The 24245-nt window shown below is 49.8% G+C and overlaps 3 protein-coding genes across 6 annotated transcripts in view; 1 reads left to right on the top strand and 2 right to left on the bottom strand.

Annotated features, from left to right (window-relative positions):
- LOC118788690 (mitogen-activated protein kinase kinase kinase 13-like) overlaps positions 1-8619 on the bottom strand; it is a 25570-nt gene extending 16951 nt beyond the window's left edge. Inside the window, exons 1-2 of one of the 2 annotated variants that reach the window (XM_036544695.1) lie at positions 8546-8619; positions 531-623 (exon numbers count right to left, since the gene is read on the bottom strand). The gene's annotated coding sequence lies outside the window, so the exon portion shown is untranslated. Of the gene's footprint in view, positions 1-530; positions 624-4190; positions 4329-8545 lie in introns of those variants that run through there. The other variant, XM_036544696.1, reaches the window with a different exon arrangement.
- Positions 8620-10505: 1886 nt separating this feature from the next.
- On the top strand, positions 10506-14604 carry cfap410 (cilia and flagella associated protein 410). Its single transcript, XM_036544712.1, has 7 exons — positions 10506-10711; positions 11461-11479; positions 11638-11684; positions 12187-12416; positions 13107-13251; positions 13559-13655; positions 14166-14604. The coding sequence occupies exons 1-7, from the start codon at positions 10635-10637 to the stop codon at positions 14310-14312; spliced, it is 762 nt and encodes a 253-aa protein (XP_036400605.1). The 5' UTR covers positions 10506-10634; the 3' UTR covers positions 14313-14604.
- Positions 14605-15086: 482 nt separating this feature from the next.
- Positions 15087-23766, bottom strand: orc2 (origin recognition complex, subunit 2). Of its 3 annotated transcripts, none has more exons than XM_036544699.1 (17): positions 23716-23765; positions 23113-23217; positions 22063-22209; positions 21763-21843; positions 20895-20987; positions 20718-20749; positions 20177-20234; positions 19905-20080; positions 19227-19325; positions 18282-18391; positions 17442-17574; positions 17237-17333; positions 16580-16726; positions 16301-16472; positions 15973-16034; positions 15593-15711; positions 15087-15360 (listed from the first exon to the last, which is right to left on the bottom strand). In XM_036544699.1, exons 2-17 carry the CDS (start codon positions 23207-23209, stop codon positions 15277-15279), a joined length of 1707 nt encoding a protein of 568 aa, XP_036400592.1. In that variant the 5' UTR covers positions 23210-23217; positions 23716-23765; the 3' UTR covers positions 15087-15276. The 3 variants fall into 3 exon arrangements, with proteins under 3 accessions (XP_036400592.1, XP_036400591.1, XP_036400593.1); XM_036544698.1 differs by having other exon boundaries at positions 23568-23756; XM_036544700.1 differs by lacking the exon at positions 23113-23217 and having other exon boundaries at positions 23740-23766.
- Between the last annotated feature and the right edge of the window lie 479 nt (positions 23767-24245).

The following is a 24245-nucleotide window of genomic DNA, read 5'->3' as shown; positions in this document are numbered from 1 at the left end:
ACGATTGAAGAACATTACAGCCGTGATTGTTTTTTATATATTAAACTGATGATCCAAATCGAATGGTTTAATCCAGGGGTGTCCAAACCTCTCCTGGAGGGCCACTTGTCCTGCATGTTTTAGATCTCTCCCTGCTCCAACACAGCTGATTCAAATGATCAACTCGTTACGAACTCCTGAAACTACTGAATAACAAAGTGATCATTTGGATCAGCTGTGTTGGAGCAGGGAGAGATCTAAAACATGCAGGACAAGTGGCCCTCCAGGAGAGGTTTGGACACCCCTGGTTCAAATTCAAACCAAGCTAAAGCAGGTCTCATAAAGGTACTGAAAGGGATTAAACATAAATATGAGCTTAAGACCACCTGCTGTAACAACAGCCTTACAACCTCTCCCTACCATTCCCACACTCTTTCTAACCACCCTCACTCTAACAGCTCCAACACTCTCATTCTAACAGCTCAAACCCCTGTCACTATAGCTCTTGTGGTGGTTGTGACACAAAGCAATAGACAGAAAGGGCTGGGTACCTCTGGCACAGTTGATTGTCATATCCTAGGGAACCGAGTTTATTCAGGTGCTGGTGAAGGTGGGACTCGTACTGCAGCCGGACCAGTCCTCTCCTGTCAAACATACAGAGTATGAGCAGGTCAAACCCAACACCCAGTAAAAACAAAATCGTCGTCACTGTGATGTACAGGCAGTTCATTAACATAAATGTTCACTCCGATTCTGCATGCCTTTCTGTTTTCTATTAATGATCAACTCACATTAAAAATGATCAATCGTTACCGACCCTGTCACCCGTATGATTACCCCCTGCTCCGCAGCTGTGAAATATTCAGGCTTTGACACAGACTCTGCCTGTTTTACTCACAGATACGTCAGCCTGCTAATGCATGATATTTTGCCTGGAACATACAGTTATGTAAGCTGTACCTTCTGTCCATATATAATTACAGCACTGCATACACACTCTCAGTCGAGGTTACCTGTGAGAACAGAAATACACATGGCCTTAAAATGGATGTAATATTTACTTATGCTTAGTGGAGTTCAGCATCTTAAAATATATAAACATGTTTTTCTTTGTGGCTGCTTAGGTCAGAACTGATCTGAGAACAGTTTGCCGGGTTTTTGTTTTTGCTCTGCAAAACGTTCAGCAAAAGATTTTCAGTCATTAAGTGGCTTTATTGTTCATTTTCACACCTGCAAAACACCTCATCGTAAAGGCAGAAAAAAGTCGCTGTTCTGCTGCGGGTAAGAGAAGAGACTGCGTGCAGACGGACACCCCAGCAGAGAGGCTGCAGAGGGGCTGCAGAGAGGCTGCAGAGGGGCTGCAGAGAGGCTGCAGAGAGGCTGCAGAGGGGCTGCAGAGGGGCTGCAGAGAGGCTGCAGAGGGGCTGCAGAGGGGCTGCAGAGGCAGCAGAGGCAGCAGGGGGGCTGCAGAGGGGCTGCAGAGAGGCTGCAGAGAGGCAGCAGAGGGGCTGCAGAGGCAGCAGAGGGGCTGCAGAGGGGCTGCAGAGAGGCTGCAGAGGCAGCAGAGGGGCTGCAGAGGCAGCAGAGGGGCTGCAGAGGGGCTGCAGAGGCAGCAGAGGGGCTGCAGAGGGGCTGCAGAGAGGCAGCAGAGAGGCTGCAGAGAGGCTGCAGAGGGGCTGCAGAGGCAGCAGAGGGGCTGCAGAGAGGCTGCAGAGGGGCTGCAGAGGGGCTGCAGAGGCAGCAGAGGGGCTGTAGAGGCTGCAGAGGGGCTGCAGAGGGGCTGCAGAGAGGCAGCAGAGGGGCTGCAGAGAGGCAGCAGAGGGGCTGCAGAGGGGCTGCAGAGAGGCAGCAGAGGGGCTGCAGAGAGGCTGCAGAGGGGCTGCAGAGGCAGCAGAGGGGCTGCAGAGGCAGCAGAGGGGCTGCAGAGAGGCTGCAGAGGGGCTGCAGAGGGGCTGCAGAGGGGCTGCAGAGAGGCTGCAGAGGCAGCAGAGGGGCTGCAGAGGCAGCAGAGGGGCTGCAGAGGCTGCAGAGGCTGCAGAGGGGCTGCAGAGGGGCTGCAGAGAGGCAGCAGAGGGGCTGCAGAGGCTGCAGAGGGGCTGCAGAGGGGCTGCAGAGGCAGCAGAGGCAGTAGAGAGGCTGCAGAGAGGCTGCAGAGGCAGCAGAGGGGCTGCAGAGAGGCAGCAGAGGGGCTGCAGAGGGGCTGCAGAGAGGCTGCAGAGGCAGCAGAGGGGCTGCAGAGGCAGCAGAGGGGCTGCAGAGGGGCTGCAGAGGCAGCAGAGGCAGTAGAGAGGCTGCAGAGAGGCTGCAGAGAGGCTGCAGAGAGGCTGCAGAGGCTGCAGAGAGGCTGCAGAGAGGCTGCAGAGGCAGCAGAGGGGCTGCAGATACCAGATCACTATGCCGCTGCCAGTGGAGCACAAACCGTTTCCTGCTGAGAATTACACTGAGGCATCGCCAGCAGCCATTTGGAGCCTGACCTTAATTACTGCGCTTTAAACACGTTCCGGCATTTCTAACTGAATAAGCACGACCCTGACGTCTGCACGCGCTGCAGCTTTGCTGGTAAATTCCTGTAATGAGTGCAGGGAGCGGAGCTGCACGAGGAGGAAATGTTCCTCTCAGGAAAACAAACAGAGAAAACAGCAAACATGGACCTCACTGTCTCACTGGCACAGACGTGACCCCAAAGCAAGGGGTGGATCTGAAGGGAGGGGCCGTGGGGGGGGGGGCATGCTGGTGGGGGAAGGGGGAAGGGGACAGGGAACAGATGCTCTGGTCCCAGCCCCTGGGGGAGGAGGGGGAGGGTGACACAGCATACCAAATCTGTGCCCTCAGCAACACCCCAGAGAGGGTGGATTGGGGGGTCAGTTTAACCATATCCCACCCGGCAAGGCTGATGGGATACCCGCACAGTCAGTGAGCTGAAATACGAGAGAGATAGCAGCTGGTGTAAAGGCAGCTCATTCAGATCCGCTGCTGACTGATCACACACACACACCCCACACACACACACACACCCCCCACACACACACACACACCCCACACCCACACACACACACACACACACACACACACACACACCCCACACACACACACACCCCACACCCTACACACACACAAACACACACCCCATACACACACACACCCCACACACACACACCCCACACACACACACACACACACACACACACACACACCCCATACACACACACACAAACACACACCCCACACACACACACACGCACGCACCCCACACACACACACACCCCATACACACACACACACACACACACACACACACCCCACACATGCACACACACAAACACACACCCCATACACACACACACACCCCACACACACACACACACACACACACACACACACCCTCCACACCCACACACACACACCGCATACACACCCCACACCCACACACACACGCGCACACGCACACACACATACACACACACACACACACACACACACACACACACCCACACACACACACCCCCCACACACACACACCCCCCACACACACACACACACACCCCACACACACACACCCCCCACACACACACACACCCCACACCCACACACACACACACACACACCCCCCATACACACACACACCCCACACCCACACACACACAGCCCCACACACACCATACACCCCCATACATACACACACACACACACACACACACACACACACACACACCTCTGCATGAGTCCAAGGGCCAGAACGATCTTTGATTGACATAAAATCCATCTCCAAACCATCTGGGTCTCTTTCAATCTGAGCTGTTTGCTCAGGACAGCACCCTTAGAAAAGCTGCTGCTTCACTCATCTTGAGTATTATTTCACTTCTTTCACTTCAGTTACTTCATTTACTTTATTTGTATTATTTTACAATTCAGATTGTCACAAAGCACTTTACAAAGACCACAGTGCACTTCCCAGAGGCTAATAAAAACCCCAAAAACCCAGGCCACTTGGGAAAAACTAGAAAATTATTTCCTGATTTAGTGAAAAAAAAAATAATGGAAAAGATAACACTGCCGTAACGCATAAAAGATCCATACCATGGCCAGTGAGGTATCACTGAAGTATTACTGCAGTATGATCTATCCACACGTGATACAAATGACCATCCTGAAATACACAGAGTGCAGAATGAAGTGCAGCATCTCACAGCAAAAAGAGCACACTACAATACCTGGCACCACATTCACACACAGGAGGAGTCTCAGAGCGGCAGCGGAGAGGACTCCTCTCAGAGCGGCAGCAGAAAGGACTCGTCTCAGAGCGGCAGCGGAGAGGACTCCTGTCAGAGCGGCAGCGGAGAGGACTCGTCTCAGAGCAGGAACGGAAAGGACTCCTGTTAAAGATTGACCAGAGGAGAGCTCCAGCATGCTGTGCTGTTTGCTTTGCCGGAGCTGCCTGGCTCCACGTTATCACCTGCATTCCAAAGGTTGTTGTGCTGGGAACAGAAACGCACACACTCGCACGCTCACACGCTCCCTCCCGCAAACACAGGTCACCAGAGACACTCACATTTTAAACACACTCTTTCCCAGATACACTTTGCTCATGGAGCACTACTTACACAGTCCCGTCTTTCTACAGCTTCAGAATCATACAGTCCTGTCTCTCTACAGCTTCAGAATCACAGAGTCCTGTCTCTCTACAGCTTCAGAATCATACAGTCCTGTCTCTCTACAGCTTCAGAATCACAGAGTCCTGTCTCTCTACAGCTTCAGAATCACAGAGTCCTGTCTCTCTACAGCTTCAGAATCACACAGTCCTGATACTCCCATTTCCAAAGGCAGGTACTCACAGATCAATACAGATCATGCATGTGCTTGGTGTTTGCATACAAACCACCAGGGTTTAGTTTATGAAAGTTTCCAAACTCATAAATTGAAATGGAGTCAGGGTGCAGCTCAGAGTGGGAGGCCTTCCTCTGCACATCTACAGCAGCCCTGTACCCCCGTACCCCAACCCTGTACCCCGTACCCCTCTGCCCCAGCTGCCGGCGCCCCGCTGTAAGCCACACCGGCCCGCTTTCTTACTGCGCTCATTACTATTTCACCAGCAGCAGAGCCACACTGACAGCGACTGTGTCCTACATTAATAAAGAACCGGCACCACCCCACCCCACACTCACACACACACACACTCACTCACACTCACACACTCACTCACACTCACACACACACACACACACGCACGTGCACATGCACACGCACACACACACACACACACACACTCTCCCTCCCTGTTAGTGAATGTAACCCCTGCGCATGCAAGATGGCTCAGATATGATGAGGTCAGAGGTCACGTCACGTGATTTTTGGTAAAGCATATGTCTTCAGCATTGCTGTAGTATTCCAGATGTTAGCAAACTGCAGAACACACCGCCCTGCCTCTCCCAACACACCGCCCTGCCTCTCCTCACATACCGCCCTGCCTCTCCTCACACACCGCCCTGCCTCTCCCAACACACCGCCCTGCCTCTCCTCACACACCGTCCTGCCTCTCCCAACACACTGCTGCTAACACTGTAAGCCGTGAACCAGATTCCAGCTTATATAACACACACATCCAGGCCTGGCTGCTGATTCATACGGGGTCACGTTCTGTGCGATGAGCCAAAGACGCAGAGACTGAGGATGAAAGTCCACCACAGGTTCAGCGATCCTGAATCACAGGCACAGACCCATCTGCTCACATCAGCTTCAGACTCCAGTGCCTCCTCATCACGTCCATCTCCAGACCCGGGTCTGAGCCCAGGTTAAATTCACCCCCCCGTATCATTAACAAAGAAATCAGCCAGCACACACTCACTCAAATTTTCATGTTTACTCTACAGTATGTATGTACACAGAAGGAATGGCATTAATAGCTACACCTATAACAGTTTAAAAATCGGAATCTCTCAGGTTCAAGAGAAAGGAGGTGTTCAAAGCACAAGAATGACTATAAAAATGACCTTTAACAATATGGCCACCATTGGGATCAAATTCACAAAAATGCTAGATACCTCTAAGGATGAAATATTGTTAACTAATCATAAAACAACGATGCAGTCCCAAAAGGAATGATCAAAAAGGGAGAAAGTTCCCCCAAAAGCTCACAGTGAAGCTGAGAAGCCGGCCCCCTTCCCAGGGTCAGTGCTGCAGCTTCCTGCATCTTTTGGCAGTACTGTGGCTCACCTCTACTCTCCAGCCAAATGGAGCTGAAAGAAGACCTGACTGCGGTGTGTTAGACAATAAAAAATTTCTTCACTGGAAAACAATTTACAGTTACTTTTATCAAACAGTTACTGTTATCATTAACCAGCATGACAGGGGCTTCAGATGTTCTGCTCGAAATATTTCATGCAGGCAGGACACTGGGCAGCCGCACGCGAGGGCCCTCCTGATGGCTGACCTGTGGCTGCACCCTGCTCCACGCAGCAGACAGACGGAGCTGCCAGCTGCTGCAGTCACACGCGGACACTTAAGGCAGAGGGAACACAATCTCACCCACACAAAAGTGGCTCAGTTTCCACAGAAACAGAGACCCATCACGGAAACCCGGGTCGCCCTCTGGATCAATCCGCCCAGGCAAACGCGCACAGCACTCAGCTTCACTGGGATAAAGGGCCAGATGGACAATGCTAAGCAAATATGCACTCCTTCATTAGCACAGTTTAGGCCTGAAGCTTGTGCTTCTCCAACATACTCATTTACCAGCATAGGCTCCTTGCACATAGCACTTACAGGAAAAATGGGTTTCTAAAGATAACAGTAAATATATAATTTAAATAAAAGCAAACATACAATTATGTAGCTGGAGAAGCAGAGAGCTGCTCGCAGGACAGAGAGACTGCTGACTGTAATCCCAGTTTTGCCATTTTTGCACAAACGCCTTTCACAACACACAACTTCCTCATGATGAGAAACACAGTTACTCACAGCCTACCTGCAGCTCGTCAACTAAGTCTCACAAATAATGCATCGAACAGCACTGAGAAAGAGGATTTTTCCACAGAGACCATGCGGCGGGAAGCAGTTTAACACCTCTCTGTAGCAGGATTTCCTGGAAGCTCTGTAACACCGCAGAGACCTGAGCGAGGTGAGCTGATGGTATGCATTACTCAGGAGAGCAGATCCATAACACCCAATATAGAGACTCCTCTGCTGGGCACCCGTATCTGAGAGATTATTAGGAAGACTTTGATTCAGGGATGAAACAAGGTTCATCACTGAGGGCGTGATAATGTGGAAAGGAAAAACGATACTCATAAATATTAGCAGGCAAACCAATAAAAATGGGCGCTTACAAGAAAAGTCACATACATGTGCATACGTACAGGCATCAGGGAGTCAATCAAGTAAATCACTATTAACAGCCTGCTGGCCCCTCACCCCGTGCGCCGGGGTGCAGGCAGGACCCGGCAGGGCGCTACAGCAGCCCACACCTGCGATCCCACGCATTTAACGCAACAATCACTCAATGCCTCAGGCATCGCGAATTCGCGATGGAGCAATTAGTCAGAGTGCAGATCAATTTCAACATTTAAATAACATTACGAGAAAATAACATGAATGTCACGAGTTTGTGTAACGCAAAATACATAAACAAAATGGTAAACAAACATGGCTTTGACGGAAACCACTTTATTTCACAGGCAGCGAGGCTGAGCGGTCCAGCGGCGCCGGCTCTGCACAGAGCCGCTGCCTCCCACATTCAGACCGAATACGCGCCAGGTCAGCAGCAGGCAAAGGGTGTGTTTCTCTTCAGTATTTCATGATTGAATCCGGACAATAATAGAAACAAAGTGTTTGTATCTAACGCTGTTCTTATTAGAATTAAATAAATACTCCCAGAAATAATAATGAAAGACGTTAACCAGCATTCAACACTCAATTTGGGGCATTAAAACTAAAGACATAATAAAATGTTGGCAATAATGATATTTTTCTGTGTAGTAAATTGCGTTTACAGTAGCTGTGGTCAGCGATCGGACTGATTATATAATGAACAGCTTTATGTAAATGCAGCTAGCCGGCTGGCTAACCAGCCACGCTTGCATTGCACAGACGGAAATTTCATAACAAACCTGTCCTTCGCCTTTATTGTAAAACCCTCTTCTATCATCATGTAGATCCGTTATATACAGACATAAACTGTTTAGATGTCTCACTCTTATTAAACAGCTAGCTATGTGGCTAACGTTAGCTACCCATTCGGCAAGCGGGAGGAAGATAGCTGTGCAGTTAACTGCTCATCCTGCAGAAACACCATGCGGCACATTCGCTCAGATCATCAGATCATCGCCGCAACCCTCTGTCCCACACATTTATTATATTTATATAAAATTTATATTTCAGAGAGTTTTATTTAATCCAGTAAAGCGTCCGCTGCATCGCTGGCACTCTGACTGTACATCAGCACCACTGACCGACCGCATCTCCAACACACCGAAATGACCAAAGACTGCGCTGCCGCCGTAGAGTGCCACTACGGCGCAAATGTGGTTATCAGACAGAAAAATGGAGATGTACAGGCTGTAAATGACAGTACCGTGGTGAGTGTCTGTCTCCCGCAGTGATCGTGTCGGCAGCCGCTCCGTCGCTCCGTCACACTTTAATCCAGCGCTTTAATCCGAAACTCGTGAACAGTGGCGTCACTTCCGCCTTCAGCAAACACACCTGTGGCGTCGCGCACCTGGCGGCCCGGCGCTGCACCGGACACCCGCACAGCCCAATCATACAATATGTGATTTTTAGCGAAATGTTTTTTTGTTGTTATCTAAATGCACGTTGGAAAACAGCTATTCAAATTGATACGAGCTGTCCCTGAATGCCATCCATTTTAAGGCAAAAGATATATAAAGACATATAGTGCATTCCACACTTTAGGAAAGAGTGTCAGACAGAAAGCCCGGTTTTCTCAGGGTATAACAGCCTAACTTCCCTGCTGTTGAGAGGTGCATGTCGCCAGGTTTCTGACATCGGTTACATAGTGCACCCCGTTTTGCTTCACTCGTTAATTATACGCCACTTTCAGTTCAAAACAGCTTGTAGGGGAATTTGAGGGCGTGGAAGCGATACTGTTCTATGGAGCCACTTTCGTTGCACCAATGAGCGTGAAGATAAACGCACAACACCGAAACTGATCTTCTCAGCACCAGGTCAGAGGAGGAAACGGCGCTGTACAGATTTACTGATAAGTGTGCTGTCGACACATAACGGGGAGAGGAATCCAAATTAGTCATATAGCAGCACATTTGGGCAGAATTTCGGTACAAAAAAACGCACCGAATCTTTTCTGATGCTCTTGGCATCTGTAATACGTGATGTATTGAAGAGACACACTTACGAACCATAAATTCAGAATCTTCAGGTGTGCGTGATTTAAATACATAACTCGTAATAGTATTATGTTTTAATTACATCGCTCTGCACGGCAAGATGTAAAAATAAATCTGATGTCCATGGGGTTTGAGAGAGGATTTTAAGCGCCAGGGAGCAGAAATAGGCTACGTACACATACCGATTGAGCACAGCGTGTAGGACAATATTTTATCACATAGTCGGGGGGGGGGGGGGGGGGGGGGGGTGAAGTGATTCCTAACATGAATATATTATAGACGGAAAGTTTGAACATTTGAGAAGATGTTTTACGCATCGTTCATTTGATGTTGGTTGATGACTGAGTAAAATGTGATGAACAGCTTCTAAAACTATAAAAGAAAGGTACACAACTTACTTGACATAAATATGTGAAAACACTTAGAAATGGTAAATCCACACACCATGACAAACACAAAGAAAATACCACATAGCATTTGGATGAGCACACAAGGTTAAAATATTTTAATCTTCATACGCACTGCAGTTCAGCGGATGAGATGCGTGATAGCGCAGACACTTATTTCAGAGAGTACATGGTTTACACACTGCAGTATTCCACGCTTTTCTGTAGCCATAGATAATCATGCAGGGTCTGAATCACAGGCTACAGAGCCCAGAGGAGGATAGATTGTACTTCACTGTACTGAAGACCTTAATGCTCTGTGACCCACAATGCAATGGGAGACCCACTCTCCACCTCGCAGCTGGAGCTGCAAGCCTGCAAAGTAATGGCATGTCTCTGCCACCTAGTGGCGATGGTCAGTACTGCCTGTGGCAGGCAGCAGGTAGAATGTAAGAGATGGCAAAGCAGTGCTGATGAGGGGAAAGGCGATTGTGCGCAGTGGGCGGTGCAGTTACCACCATCTCTGGCTTCATTGTCGACGTGAGCCTCTAGTTGGCCACACTTATATTTACATTTATTCATTCAAATGCTCTTATCCAGAGGACAACCTGTAAATAGATCATTCGATTGTGACATTTAAAGGTTAAGCAGATAGCAACCACGCAGTTGCTACGGACGCCCATAAACGTCACCGCCTGAGACGCATGCGCGCTCAGATAGCAACCCCACGGTTACTACAGACGCCTGCAGACGTCACCGCCTGCCGCGCATGCGCACTGTGAGCAGCCTCGCCGCTGGAGAGACATGGATGCTGGTTGCTGGATGGAAACGGCGTAGCTGGATGAGGAAACTGCAGTACGCGCTACACAACACACAGCTACTATAGCGACCGCAAATTATTATTGCAATTAAAATGAAACTGACCCGAAAATTAGTTCTTGCCAGAGCTAAAGCGTCTGACCTCGACAGTGTGAAGAAACTCAATTGCTGGTGCGTATGTCAAAAGTTTAGCTAACGTTGGCAATGTAGCCGTCTGTAACCACCTAGTTAATTTAGACTAGTTAGTGTAGTCTGATCAGATACAGGTAGTCATCGTGCTCGGCGTTAGCTAACGCTGGGCAGCCCGATTAGCCAGCCATTTAGCTACGACGTCAGCTACGATAGCTAACGTTAGCTAACCGGTTTATTGTTTGAAGTTTAACATGCAAATTGACTGCAGTATTTTAATATATGACAGGATCGGGACAGAGATAACTAGTTATAAGGTGTATTCTTCTTGCTTGGGCCAGCTAGTTAGCTAACTCAGTAGATTTCAGGCTGCTTCACAGTAACAAACAGGCGACAATTCTCCAAATGATTAAGGTTAGCTGGGTTGCAGAGTATTTTGCTCAGTTGTTGGTAAACTCTGGTCTTGGCTGGATGAGTATCTGAATGACTAGCTAATCTGTGAAGATCTGTATTAATCACAGTGGCATTATTGTCGCGACAGCATTACTGTAACGTTAGTGTGAAGCTCCATGACTAGCTAGCTAAGGCAGTGCTTAGCTATGTCACGTCACTAGCCGTAAGATCACTGTTTTTTTTTCAATTTTATTCAGAAGGGGTTGACAGATAACTTCCAGCTTGCATATTCAGTGGCTGGTCCTTCACAAACATGTCCATATTCGACACTACACATTACATGCGTCTGTCAGATACAGTTTTGAACTGCAGTAACCGTTTTCTCTTTTTCATTTTAGGGGCTGTAACCTGACAGACGTATGTATACTTTATTTTACGAATTCCCTGCCTGAATATATTTATAAATTTAGCTTTTTTCAGTTGGTTTCATTTAATGCTTAATTCGTGATAGTTTGGCGCAAATGATCTTGCCATATGCTTCAGATATCTTTGGCATGTCTTTGTTTTGTCTCCAGATCTCCATATTCACAGAAATGCCCAATATTGAGGTCTTGACACTCAGGTAGGTCAATATATTTGTTTAATCAAAATATAGAGGATAAATAAAGCTTCATCTTGTGACATTTTTGGAGTTGAACTGCAGTAATTCATGCCTCTCTCAGTCTATGCACTGCTCTTGAAGGTTCCACTCCAGTACTCACTTTCCCTCCTCCCTCGTCCCCGTCTCTCTCCCTCCATCCCCCCCCTTTCCCTCCTCCCTCGTCCCCGTCTCTCTCCCTCCATCCCCCCCTTTCCCTCCTCCCTCGTCCCCGTCTCTCTCCCTCCATCCCCCCCTTTCCCTCCTCCCTCGTCCCCGTCTCTCTCCCTCCATCCCCCCCTTTCCCTCCTCCCTCGTCCCTGTCTCTCTCCCTCCATCCCCCCCTTTCCCTCCTCCCTCGTCCCCGTCTCTCTCCCTCCATCCCCCCCTTTCCCTCCTCCCTCGTCCCTGTCTCTCTCCCTCCATCCCCCCCTTTCCCTCCTCCCTCGTCCCTGTCTCTCTCCCTCTGTCTCCACGTCCCTGGCAGTGCGAATCAGATCTCCTCGCTGGAGCACATCACTCAGTGCCGGAGCCTGACGGAGCTGTACCTGAGGAGGAACAACATTCAGAGCCTGGGGGAGCTGTGTCACCTGCAGGGCCTGTCCCAGCTGCGTGTGCTGTGGCTGGCGGAGAACCCCTGCTGCGGCACCGACCCCACCAAATACCGCCTCACCGTCCTGCGAACGCTGCCCGGCCTGCAGAAGCTGGACAACCAAGGTCTGACCCCTGACCTCCGACCCCTGACCCCAGCAGCAGATAGACCATTAGAGAGTGATCACTCTCTCTATAAGCAGCGACAGACTGTGGCATTATCATGTTTAGAGGAATCAGCACTTAGGAGCCAGCAGGTGACGGTTTTCAGGGTGAAGCACAAATTGTCCGTCACCATAAACAGAACATCTGGACAAGTACATAGGTAGAGATATAACTCTTGTGCTGGAAGTCGCTCGATAAGAGCATCTGCTAAATGAATGTAATGTAACTCAGAGTCCTTGGCTGATTCTGCAGAAAATAACAGTGGTGCTGACCAGCGTTCAGGGTGCCTGATTTACACTGGAGCTGTGCACCCTCTCAGAGGCCAGTGAGGGGTCTGTTAGAGGGCACTGATCTGTGTGTCAGGGCACTGATCTGTGTGTTACAGAGCACTGATCTGTGTGTTATAGAGCACTGATCTGTGTGTTATAGGGCACTGATCTGTGTGTCAGGGCACTGATCTGTGTGTTATAGAGCACTGATCTGTGTGTTATAGAGCACTGATCTGTGTGTTATAGGGCACTGATCTGTGTGTTATAGGGCACTGATCTGTGTGTTATAGGGCACTGATCTGTGTGTTATAAAGCACTGATCTGTGTGTCAGAGGCTGTTGGTGTGCACTGAGGTCAGTGTCTCTTTCTCTGTCATTGGCAGTGGTCACAGAGGAGGAGTTGGCCCAAGCTCTGGAGGAGGGAGCGGAGATCAGCTCAGCCCCTCCCCCAGAATCTGTTTCTGCCAATGGGCTCTCAGAGGCGGAGACAGACAGTGATGGCCTCATGTACAGCATGGAGGAGACCAAGTAAGGGGCGGAGCCATCACTCAGCCGGCTTTAAAGAGCATGTTTTTACAGACACTCCTCTTTAGGGCCTCAAGGGCTGCCCAGTATTTTTGTTGCTATGCTTACTTTCCCTGGTAAGAGTTTATGAAGGTAACTCATTAATGAGTGTGATGGGAACAGTGTAATTTGCTCCTTTAAAGGTACCAGGCAGTCCCTGTGATTTGTTTGACAGCATGTTTCTAATGTGATTCCCTGTTGTTCTAATAGAAATATAAATAAGATGTAAAGTAAAAAAAAAAGGATTTAAACATCATGTTTCTACTTGCAGTAAAATCCGCGAGCAGCTTGGAATGAAGCCCTTACCCAGAGATAAATTCCCATCATTCTCCTCTCCGCGTGACTCGGGACTGCCTCTGGGGAGACGGGTGAGTTCCCTGCCTTTTCAGCTCTCGGTGCTGTGAGGCCGGGGAAATGCATGGGCCACCACAAACCCCACCTCCTGTGCTGTCAGCTTCTGGAAATGCTAGACTGGAGCACAGCTGTCTCCTGTCTAAAGTCAAAATGCATACTTAAACATCACACTTTACTTGTAAACAGTTTCTGTGAAAAAATTTGTCTTCAGCCAAGTGACTAGTTATCCTTTCATTTGTTCCTGATAACTAGATGAAATGAAATGGCTGACTGCAGTGGGTTTAATGTGCTCATCAGCGGTTGATTGACAGGCATGGTTATATCAGCATATGGAGCCATCTCTACAGCCATGGGACATCTCATTTGATTGGTCAGTAGAGATGTAAAAAGGAAGAGAAGTTATCGTAGGTCTTCCATGGCTGTGGCCCTTCTTGTGTTTGGTTTAGACATCCCTGTAGCCCGTTATGACGGTGTGATTCTGACACTCCTGTGTCGCTAACCTCCCTCTTCCTCTTCCTCGTCAGAGTCACGTTCTGGAGGCCGTGCTGCTCCTGCTGAAGGAGCTGAACAGTGAGGAGTTGCAGGAGGTGCAGACGGCAGCGGAGAGCCGTGCGCGTGCCCTCCACAGACACAGCTGCCAGGCAGAGCGTAAAGACCTCCTCCAGCAGTGAGCAGGGCTGGGCCGGGCCCGCAGGGGGCGCCAGTGAGACGAGCCGGACAGGGAGACGCTAAGAGGAAGGCCCTCCGAGACTGTGCCCACACCCTCTCCTCTCATCGCAGAATGAGACCTGTCCGAACGCAGCCTCTGCACACCCTCCCCTCTCCCGTCACAGGCAGTGCAGAGCCACCGAGACGCAGCGACACTCCAGGGTTCATGTTGTGCTTTCTCTGAGCTGTGAGTTCTGTTCCTCTCTCTGCGCCTTTGTGACCGTGTTGGTTTAATCGCACTCACAGCTTCTGCCTTCATCAGCGGGGCGCTCCACGCGGTGCCCTGTACAGCGCTCACAGCTGCAGCTGCAGGGCGCTCCACGCGGTGCCCTGTACAGCGCTCACAGCTGCAGCTGCGGGGCGCTCCACGCGGTGCCCTGTACAGTGCTCACAGCTGCAGCTCCTCACACTGCTTTCTGCTGCAGCACTTTAGTCTAAGCAGTATTGATGTTACACTTATTTTAACAAAGCATGCGATACTTAAGGGTGCCCAGAGTGAACTGTACGCTGTAAACTTCAGCTACTGTCTGCAGACCTGAGAGAACTCGGGTGCACTGAACCCTTTTGACAAACAGAACTGTTCAAATATTAATGTATTTTTTCTATATGTAAATAAATGGAAGCACATGCTAAGGTTTTTTCTTTTGATGTTTAGTATTGTCACTGACCTTTAGGACTCAGACATACAGGTAATACATTTATTTGCAGAATAGTATCAAAATAGGAATGAACTTCCTAGCATTGGACATCTGTGAAGACATCAAAAGTGCCATTTCATGCAAGAGATCGATGTGCTGTCCCACACTGTGACGGAGTCCCACAGAAGCATGTTCACACTGAGTGACTGCAGACTTGCTCTCCTGGGCCCTGGGCTTTCACAGCATTTCCTGTGTCTCTGAGGTTCAGAACTCGCTCTCCCCACGGGCTTCACTCTGCTTCCTCCTTCTCCAGGAAGTCGGTCAGTGTTCCCGTGTCGATGGGAATGAGCAGGTACTCCACACCGTCAGCACCCTACAGGACAGCACACGACCGGTTACACCCCCCCCCCCACACATGAATTACACCCCCTCACAGACCAGTCACACCCCCCCCCACAGACCTGCAGCACACCCTGCTATGCCAGACTTATAAAGAGGAGAGACTTGTCTATCTGCAAGTCTGATGAAATAAGTCTGACAGGAAAAACTGACCAATCATTGCTGGCAGGCATGCAGTACAGAGCAATCAGACGGAGCTTCCTCACCTTCTTGGTGCGGATTAGCTTGTGGTCCCTGAACTCGGTCAGCTGTGTCCTCAGGGTGATGTCACTGTTCACCAGGAAGGCCTCACGACACCTCTGATAAAAGTCCTGGAAGGACAGGCCTGTGGGGAACACACACACACACAGACACACACACACACACACACACACACACACACACGAGTGAGCTGCAGCCCAGGCTACTCAAAAATGTCGGCTTGGCTCAGGGGGGAACACATCGTCATCACATCAATAACGGCAGGTTACCATGGAGACAAACAGCCCAGACCTGTAGAGTAGCAGGCCTGCTGAGATGTAGTGATGTACACCTGTATCAGAGGGATAGTGTGTATAGCCTGTATTAGAAGGACAATGTGATATACCTGAGTAGGAGGGGTTGTCCTTGTTTTCCAGCTGAAACTCTGCCAGCAGTCTGAAAATCCCCCTAAAGGTCAGAGAGAGGAGAGCTCAGCGTGCAGCCGGCAGGACCAGCTACACGTGTGGGGGGTTGGAGGGAACGGCCAGCACTAGCTGCTGGATTGAGTGATGGAAGGAGAAAGATGTTTAGCAATAGATATATACACACTCAGGTCTGTCCCCTAACAGGGCCAGCTTTCTGGTAGTTAGGTTTCAGCTCTCTGATTGGAGGAACAGGCTGAGGCCTGGTTCTCACTGGCTGCTGCGCAGTGAGTGATGTGCAGGGTGGCGTACCTGGCGTTGGGGGTGAGGCTGCGCAGCACGTGGGTCAGTGAGCTGAGGGCCAGCGCTCCGGACTGCTGCACCAGCAGCGAGTTCTCGTACGACGTCTCCTCCACGTACGGTAGGTAGGTGGTCGTCTCGTACCACAGCCAGTTAAACTGACTCATCTTTGACTGGTCCCACACTGGGGCATAACACGTACACAAAGACAGGCCCCGTTAGCAGTGTTACTGAAGCTGTCACTCAGCTGTCAACTCAACCGTCTGAATTAGCAGCGATGCTAATGCTAACCTAGCGGGGCGTTGATGTGGTCGATGGAGGCGAGCAGGTGCATGTTGGGAAGAGAGGCCAGCTGTCCCAGCGTCTGCTGAGTCCTCTCCGCCCGCAGCATTGGCCCATCGATATTGTGGATCAGCAGGTACACGTGGAACTCAGGGTCTGTGGAGAAACGCTGTCAAACACTGGCTATGGCCGCCTTGGCTGGATCTGTGGGAAACCCAGGTAAAGCGAGAAGCTCAGGCTGTCTCCCCTCCCCCTGCAGGAGGCACCCAATCACCATGAAGACTTAATGACATCGAGCTGCTTCCATCAGCCAATAGTAAGAGGCGTAGGGAAGCTGGTGGGGTACCAGCCGGCAGTGCAGTCCTGAGCTGAGAGGGTGGTGCGTCCAACAACACACTTTACCTGGTTTTCATGAATAAAAACACGGATAATGCATGTTCAAAATGTCTGCAAAGTAACCTACAGATTCATTCATTTATCTGAAAAAAAAAAAAGGTCTTACTGGCCTTTCCCACCTCGGGGGGACAGATTACAGAGCCACCATAATCTGAGGCATCTGGAGCCAGGAATGGCTTCCCTGTTTTCAAACTGCCATTCAGACACACAGCAGATGTACGGCTGCAGGGCAGCAGGCTTATATCTCACAACGGCGGCAGTGCACTCTACCTTGTCTCAAGGTTTTCACAATGAAGTCCATCTGATCCATGGGAGTTCGGAAGTTTCCTTCATGCTCCAGCACCTCTCCTGTGATGGAGTTCAGGATCTATGCAGAGAGAGGAGATACAGAGCTCACACGACCAGCAAACCGCAGCAAAGCGAAGAGCAAGCCGCGCAGACAGACTGACGGACTCTCGGAACGGGACGGACTGACCGACTTCAGGGTGATACTGGGAAAGAAGCCGTTGATGACGAGGTGGGCGGAGTCAGACAGCATGGACGTGCGGAACTGCTCCAGTAGAGCCCGCTTCGAGCCCAGGCCATACAGCAGCACACTGAACCCCAACCTGTCTCACACACAGACACGCTCATTACAGAGATATAGCACTGTCTCTCTCTCTCTCTCTCACATATACACACACACACACACACACGTGCGCTCATTACAGAGATATAGCACTGTCTCTCTCTCTCTCTCTCTCTCTCTCTCTCTCACATATACACACACACACACACACACGCGCGCTCATTACAGAGATATAGCACTGTCTCTCTCTCACATATACATACACACACACACACACACAGACACGCTCATTACAGAGATATAGCACTGTCTCTCTCTCTCTCTCACATATACACACACACACACACACACGCTCATTACAGAGATATAGCACTGTCTCTCTCTCACACATATACACACACACGCTCATTAGAGATATAGCACTGTCTCTCTCTCTCTCTCTCACATATACACACACACACACACACACTCATTACAGAGATATAGCACTGTCTCTCTCTCACACATATACACACACACGCTCATTAGAGATATAGCACTGTCTCTCTCGCTCTCTCTCTCTCTCTCTCACTCACACACACACACACACACACACTCGTTACAGAGATATAGCACTGTCTCTCTCTCTCACACACACACACACATGCTCATTAGAGATATAGCACTGTGTCTCACACAAACGAGACCCAGGTGAACCTGGCATAATGAACCTGATCAGACTGTGTTACCAGAGAGAGACTGACTCACTGTAGCTGCCACATCCACCTGCTGAAATGCTTCTCATGCTCCTTGTTTAAGCGACTGATCTCCTCTGAGTAACAGGAGGGCTTTCCGTCCAACAGCCTGAACAGCGTTTCCTGAAACGGCGTAAAACCAGCTAAACGTCACTCTCGCAGTGCAGCACCAAACTCAAGAACAGGGTTTCCCGTCAAATCTCATGTACATATTGCATTTATGGATTATGGATAAAGTACGACTTTCAAGCATTATCTTAGTAGCAGGAATAAAATGCAGTAATAAAACTGGGTGATGGGGGTGGGGCATTCTGAGACGCACTTATGCTAGTCACATATAACTTTTGGTAGTGGGCTCAACATACAAGTGAATAAGTCAGACAGCTTGTTTACAATCTCAGTACTGACATTTTCACTGTAGCAGATTTGTAAGAAATAATGGATGAATGATTTTTACTGGCAAGTGGTGAATTTTTCCACGACTTTTCAAGGTTGCTCTCCACGGCTCTCCAGGCTCACACACCTCCTGAGGCTGAGGGAAACCCACCCACACGACCGCCGGCACCCACCCACACACACGCACCCACCCACCCACCCACTTACCCGCATCCACCCACCCACAAGCGTTCCACCCACACACACACGCATCCACCCACACACACACGCATCCACCCACACACACGCATCCACCCGCACACACGCGCATCCACCCGCACACACGCGCATCCACCCGCACACACACGCATCCACCCGCACACACACGCATCCACCCACACACACGCATCCATCCACACACACGCATCCATCCACACACACGCATCCATCCACACACACGCATCCACATGCACCCACACACATGCATCCACCCACACACACGCATCCACCCACACACACGCATCCATCCACACACACGCATCCATCCACACACACGCATCCACATGCACCCACCCGCACCCACCTGGTCAAGTCTGGGAGTCTGAAGTCTCTGTAGGGTTCTGTCAGAGGTCACGACCTTTGAGCTGCTGTGTGCTTCAAAGTATTCCTCCAAAAGACTGGGCTGGAAAAACACACTCCAGCATCACAAATACAGGAGATGCAACACAGAATTTCCCACCATCCTCAGTTAGGCTGCTTAATGGAGGTTAAATATTTAGGCTCAGGTAATAATGTGCAATGCTTTTTTAATGTTTTATCTTTTTTGTTTAGTTATGTTTTTTAAACCTTTAATATTTTATACTTTATAAACTGTATTGTAATTCAGTTTTCATGTTGTTCAAGTTCTGCATGCTGGCATGTGTGTGGAATAAAACCAGAGAATTAAACTCCAAACGACATTCATCTAGTTAACATGACCTTCACTGTCTCTTACAGACACTCTCACTGCAGACCTCTGCTCGAAGTGCTTCTGCTCAGACCTCAGTTGCTGCCTTCAATCATTTATGGTGCTGTCAGTCATACTCTCTTTTTAGTCTGAGCAGTAGGCATATGACGATGTAGTCAAGCTACCAAATGACACGTTTTGCAAAATGTAAAATAAAATAAAAATAATAAAAATAAAATAAAAAAATAAAAATGTAACGCTCATTATTCTCCCTGTAGCCCGCTCCGCCTCGCCCGGCACCCTGCAGAGCGTCACCTCTGGCTCCTTCTTGCTCTTCTTGGCGGGAGTCTTGTACAGGGCTGCCGCAGCTGCTTTGCTGGGAGTCTTCGGCTCTGTCTCAGTCCTCGCAGGCTTCTCCTCTTCATCCTCCTCCTCATCCTCAGAGTGGGAGGGAGACAGGTCGCTGTCGCTGTCAGACTTCAGGCTGGGCGCTGTGGAAACGGGGACAGATCTGATGCAGAAACTGTATAAAGCAAACTGCAAGCAGCAGGTTTACATAATAAATGAGTAACGGATAAATGCCAAACCTGACAGCCTTTTTCTCAGTCTGTGTGGAGTGGTGGAGACGAACTGCACTTTCTTTCCCTGAAAAACGCAACCAAGAGCAAATGCAAAAACACAAAGTTAACATGTGGAACTTCAGGGTCAAAGTCCTCTTCCATGCTTTATATATCACTGAAAAATATTTCATGTAGCATGTTAGCACTGACAGTTTCATGATCTGTACTCTGAATTTGAAGTTCTGCTTCCCTGTCACTTTTCCACCCTAAATATTAATCCAGTGAAGTTACACATTTCTCAGTGTGACATCACACCATGATAAGCACACTTTGAAAATGAAGCTTTTAACATGCTGTGAATCAAAACATTTTTCAAAAAACCCACACAAACCATGCAATCAGTATACATTACTACCACCATAGGTATAGCATTAGTTGCTTTAAAGATAGAAAATGGTGTCTCCTTTTTGGTAGGAAAGCGTAAGCAACAGCATAAGTGCTAACAGATAACCATCTTCCCATGTTTCACATGCAGACCAAACAGGCTGTCAGTATCAGTAGCTCAGACCTTCTGGGGAGTCTTGTTTTGGCTGGCCTGCCCTGAAAAGAGAAACCAGACACCGGATATTAAAATATTATTATTGGATTGCACATTCATTTAAGCACCCAAAACAAGAATTTCATTCAACAAAACTAACTGATACATAAACTTTTAATTCTGAATAGTTTTATTTTTGGAACTCACTCTTGCTGGCTCTGGGGGGGCTGCTGCACTTGTCTGGGGATTCAGGGGTGCTGAACGTGACACTCTTTCCCGGGGTGCGAGCCCACTCAGACGCTTCCAACATGAGAGCAAGAAACAGATCACTCACAGAACCTCAAACACGCTCACAGAACCTCAAACACGCTCACAGAACCTCAAACACGCTCACAGAACCTCAAACACGCTCACAGAACCTCAAACACGCTCACAGAACCTGAAACACGCTCACAGAACCTCAAACACGCTCACAGAACCTCAAACACGCCACTAAACCCTGCAGCACAGGAACCACTGCAGGCAGAAACGTTCATCATTCCCGTAACTAAGACCATGGGCTCATCCTGTGTGCTGCTCCAGCCAGCAGAGTCCTACAGTCACAGGGTTGAAGTTCATTACTTCAGTCACTGAAAGTGCCTGGGACACTGTGCGGCACTACAGGTAGGTCACTTTGATTCCACCTACAAGAAGTGATTTTAACTGACCCCAGATCCTGTTCATTCAGCTTTCCATGCTATAGTGGATCATATTAACACAAGCCAATTGTTTTTTACAACTCAAATAATGTTTGTTTTCCCGCCCCCACATGGTTTTAGGGCCGTGAATATGCGAAGGACAAAATGCCGCGGGGGTGGTGGTAAAATCCCGCATCATCTATCTGCTCTGCAAAGAGAGGTGGTTTAAGGACAAACTGAGGAAACGACCACCAGAAAAGTAACGTTTCATTTTTGCCCACGGTTTGAGCGAGGGCTGCAGGTTCTGAGGTGAGACAGCTTGCTGGCGGTGTGTTTCTCTTTTCGGAGAATCTGATTCGGCCCCTGGGGTTCTGCAGCGAAGAGGCGCAGGTTCTTACCCATCTGGGCCATCTTGTTGGAGCGCTTGACGGTCTGGAACGTGAAGACTGCCGCGCCACCTGCTCCAGCAGAACCATTTTCTGTTCCGGACGTAAAAACGAGACTGTGACCATCAGTTATACAGACACCTTAAATTTAAACCTAACAATGTATGCAAAAACAAAAAAACACAGAAACATGTTGTCCTATCCTTCTCCACACGTAAAGACACCACTTCTATTGACAACAAATGCATCATTCCCAGGAGATCTCTCAAAGCTTTGCAAACATCTGTACAAGTCCTTGAGCGGCCAGAGTACCTTCAGGTCCAGTGCCGAGCGCCTGGACGTAGTCTTCCTCATTGAAGACCTCATCATCCTCTTCCTCCTGCAGCTCTGCCTGCTGCTCGTCCCGGCTGGGTTTCAGAGTGACCAGCTTCTGGGCCGAGCTCTTTGAAACCTTTACACCTGCGGATCGAAAAAAACACAAACTCCAGGAAAAAGGGCACATAGCTACGTACCGGTAAAGCGGTACAGCATTAGATGGGTAGGAGCACATATGCGTGTCGGCAGCTGGGGAAGAACACACTCTCCAGCGGCGTGACACAGGCAGACCGCCACGGGCAGACCGACACGGGCACCGCCACAGGCAGACCGCCACGGGCAGACCGACACGGGCAGACCGACACGGGCAGACCGACACGGGCAGACCGACACGGGCACTGCCACAGGCAGACCGACACGGGCACCGCCACAGGCAGACCGACACGGGCACCGCCACAGGCAGACCGACACGGGCACCGCCACAGGCAGACCGCCACGGGCAGACCGACACGGGCAGACCGACACGGGCACTGCCACAGGCAGACCGACACGGGCACCGCCACAGGCAGACCGCCACAGGCAGACCGACACGGGCACCGCCACAGGCACACCGCCACAGGCACACCGCCACGGACACACCGCTACGGGCAGACCGACACGGGCACCGCCACAGGCAGACCGACAGGGGCACACCGCTACGGGCACCGCCACAGGCAGACCGACAGGGGCACACCGCCACAGGCAGACCGACAGGGGCACACCGCTACGGGCACACCGCCACAGGCAGACCGACAGGGGCACACCGCTACGGGCACCGCCACAGGCAGACCGACAGGGGCACACCGCCACAGGCAGACCGACAGGGGCACACCGCCACAGGCAGACCGACAGGGGCACGCCGCTACGGGCACCGCCACAGGCAGACCGACAGGGGCACACCGCCACAGGCAGACCGACAGGGGCACACCGCCACAGGCAGACCGACAGGGGCACACCGCTACGGGCACACCGCCACAGGCAGACCGACACGGGCACACCGCTTCTTACCCTCTTGTTTATCAACGATGTGGTCCAGCACATCCGCGTCTCCAACAAAACGAACTTCCAGAATCCCAGCATCTTTGGTCCGTTTCTGAGGACTCATGATCTCACCTGTAACACGACATTAGCATCACCGGCTATTATTCGATTTAGACAGCTATATAGTAAAACAGTGCGCATAACTACGGCTAGCTGCAGTTAAACTCAGCTCGCCGGTCGACAAGGAGGAAGTTTCTCCAGCAGCGTAATCCAACACAGACAGCATTCAACATAGCAAAACATCTCAGAGTTCAGTTAGCAGTACTACGTTTTAGCAAGCGATGAGTGAATGGGTGAACAAGCAGAAAAGAGGGGACAATTACGATGAACAGGCACTAATGCCAGCCGTGTATCTACCCATCTTTAAAATAATGGGATAACACATGCAGTCATCTCGCTAGCTAAGCAGCCAGTCTGCCTACTTTGACATGCGACCATGCAGCATCAATGGCGTCCGAAATCGAGCGGAAGTTCGGTTCTTCTGTAATTCCGTACGACTTAATAAACCGCTAATGTACTACAAACTTTATACATTTATATTACACAACAGGGATACAAGAATCAACTGACACTAAAAATACCACAAAGACGCACAATACTCCATCGACGCATTACCCGCCACCAAGCTGGCAGACTATTTAAATAATGTTAAAGGGTAAAGGGTATGGTGCTACTTTCAGCCAATCAGAAAGGAGAATACCAGCAAAACTACATCTCCCGTTGTGCTGTGCGTGCAAAAAAATGGCAAAGCCCTTTGCCTTGTGAAAGGAAAGTGAACGCGATTTAAATTTTTATATAAAACGTTTAGGATTAGATACGGAGTTAGGTTAGGCGATGCTCCATCGGTACACAGAGTAACACCAGGCATGTACAGCCTGCATGCTGGGTGTTGGAGTTCGGGGGGCTGAAGGGTTTGAGTTTACACGGATAAAGAGGCGTTTGTGCGGGCAGTTTGCGTTAACCCAATTCTGGGTGAAGGCTCGTAATGTGTCTTTAAGGAACTGAATGAAAGCGCATGCTTTTCTGGACTTTTCATATGAGATTTATTCTGTTGCTGTGAATTATATTGACTGGATTTCAAATATAATATTTATTGTATC

The sequence above is a fragment of the Megalops cyprinoides genome, chromosome 14, assembly GCF_013368585.1.
Source record: "Megalops cyprinoides isolate fMegCyp1 chromosome 14, fMegCyp1.pri, whole genome shotgun sequence".
Lineage (NCBI taxonomy): Eukaryota > Metazoa > Chordata > Actinopteri > Elopiformes > Megalopidae > Megalops > Megalops cyprinoides.
This window is presented reverse-complemented; position numbering and strand designations above follow the sequence as displayed.

Excerpts from the sequence above, each read along its gene's own strand:
- cfap410 (XM_036544712.1), top strand. The coding sequence starts at position 10,635 with ATGAAACTGACCCGAAAATTAGTTCTTGCCAGAGCTAAAGCGTCTGAC. Across the intron at positions 11,685-12,186 it reads ATTGAGGTCTTGACACTCAG|TGCGAATCAGATCTCCTCGC; the intron begins GTAGGTCAATAT and ends CGTCCCTGGCAG. Across the intron at positions 13,656-14,165 it reads GACTGCCTCTGGGGAGACGG|AGTCACGTTCTGGAGGCCGT; the intron begins GTGAGTTCCCTG and ends CTTCCTCGTCAG.
- orc2 (XM_036544698.1), bottom strand. Across the intron at positions 18,392-19,226 it reads AGACTCCCAGACTTGACCAG|GAAACGCTGTTCAGGCTGTT; the intron begins GTGGGTGCGGGT and ends ACGCCGTTTCAG. Across the intron at positions 16,473-16,579 it reads CCACATCAACGCCCCGCTAG|TGTGGGACCAGTCAAAGATG; the intron begins GTTAGCATTAGC and ends GTTATGCCCCAG.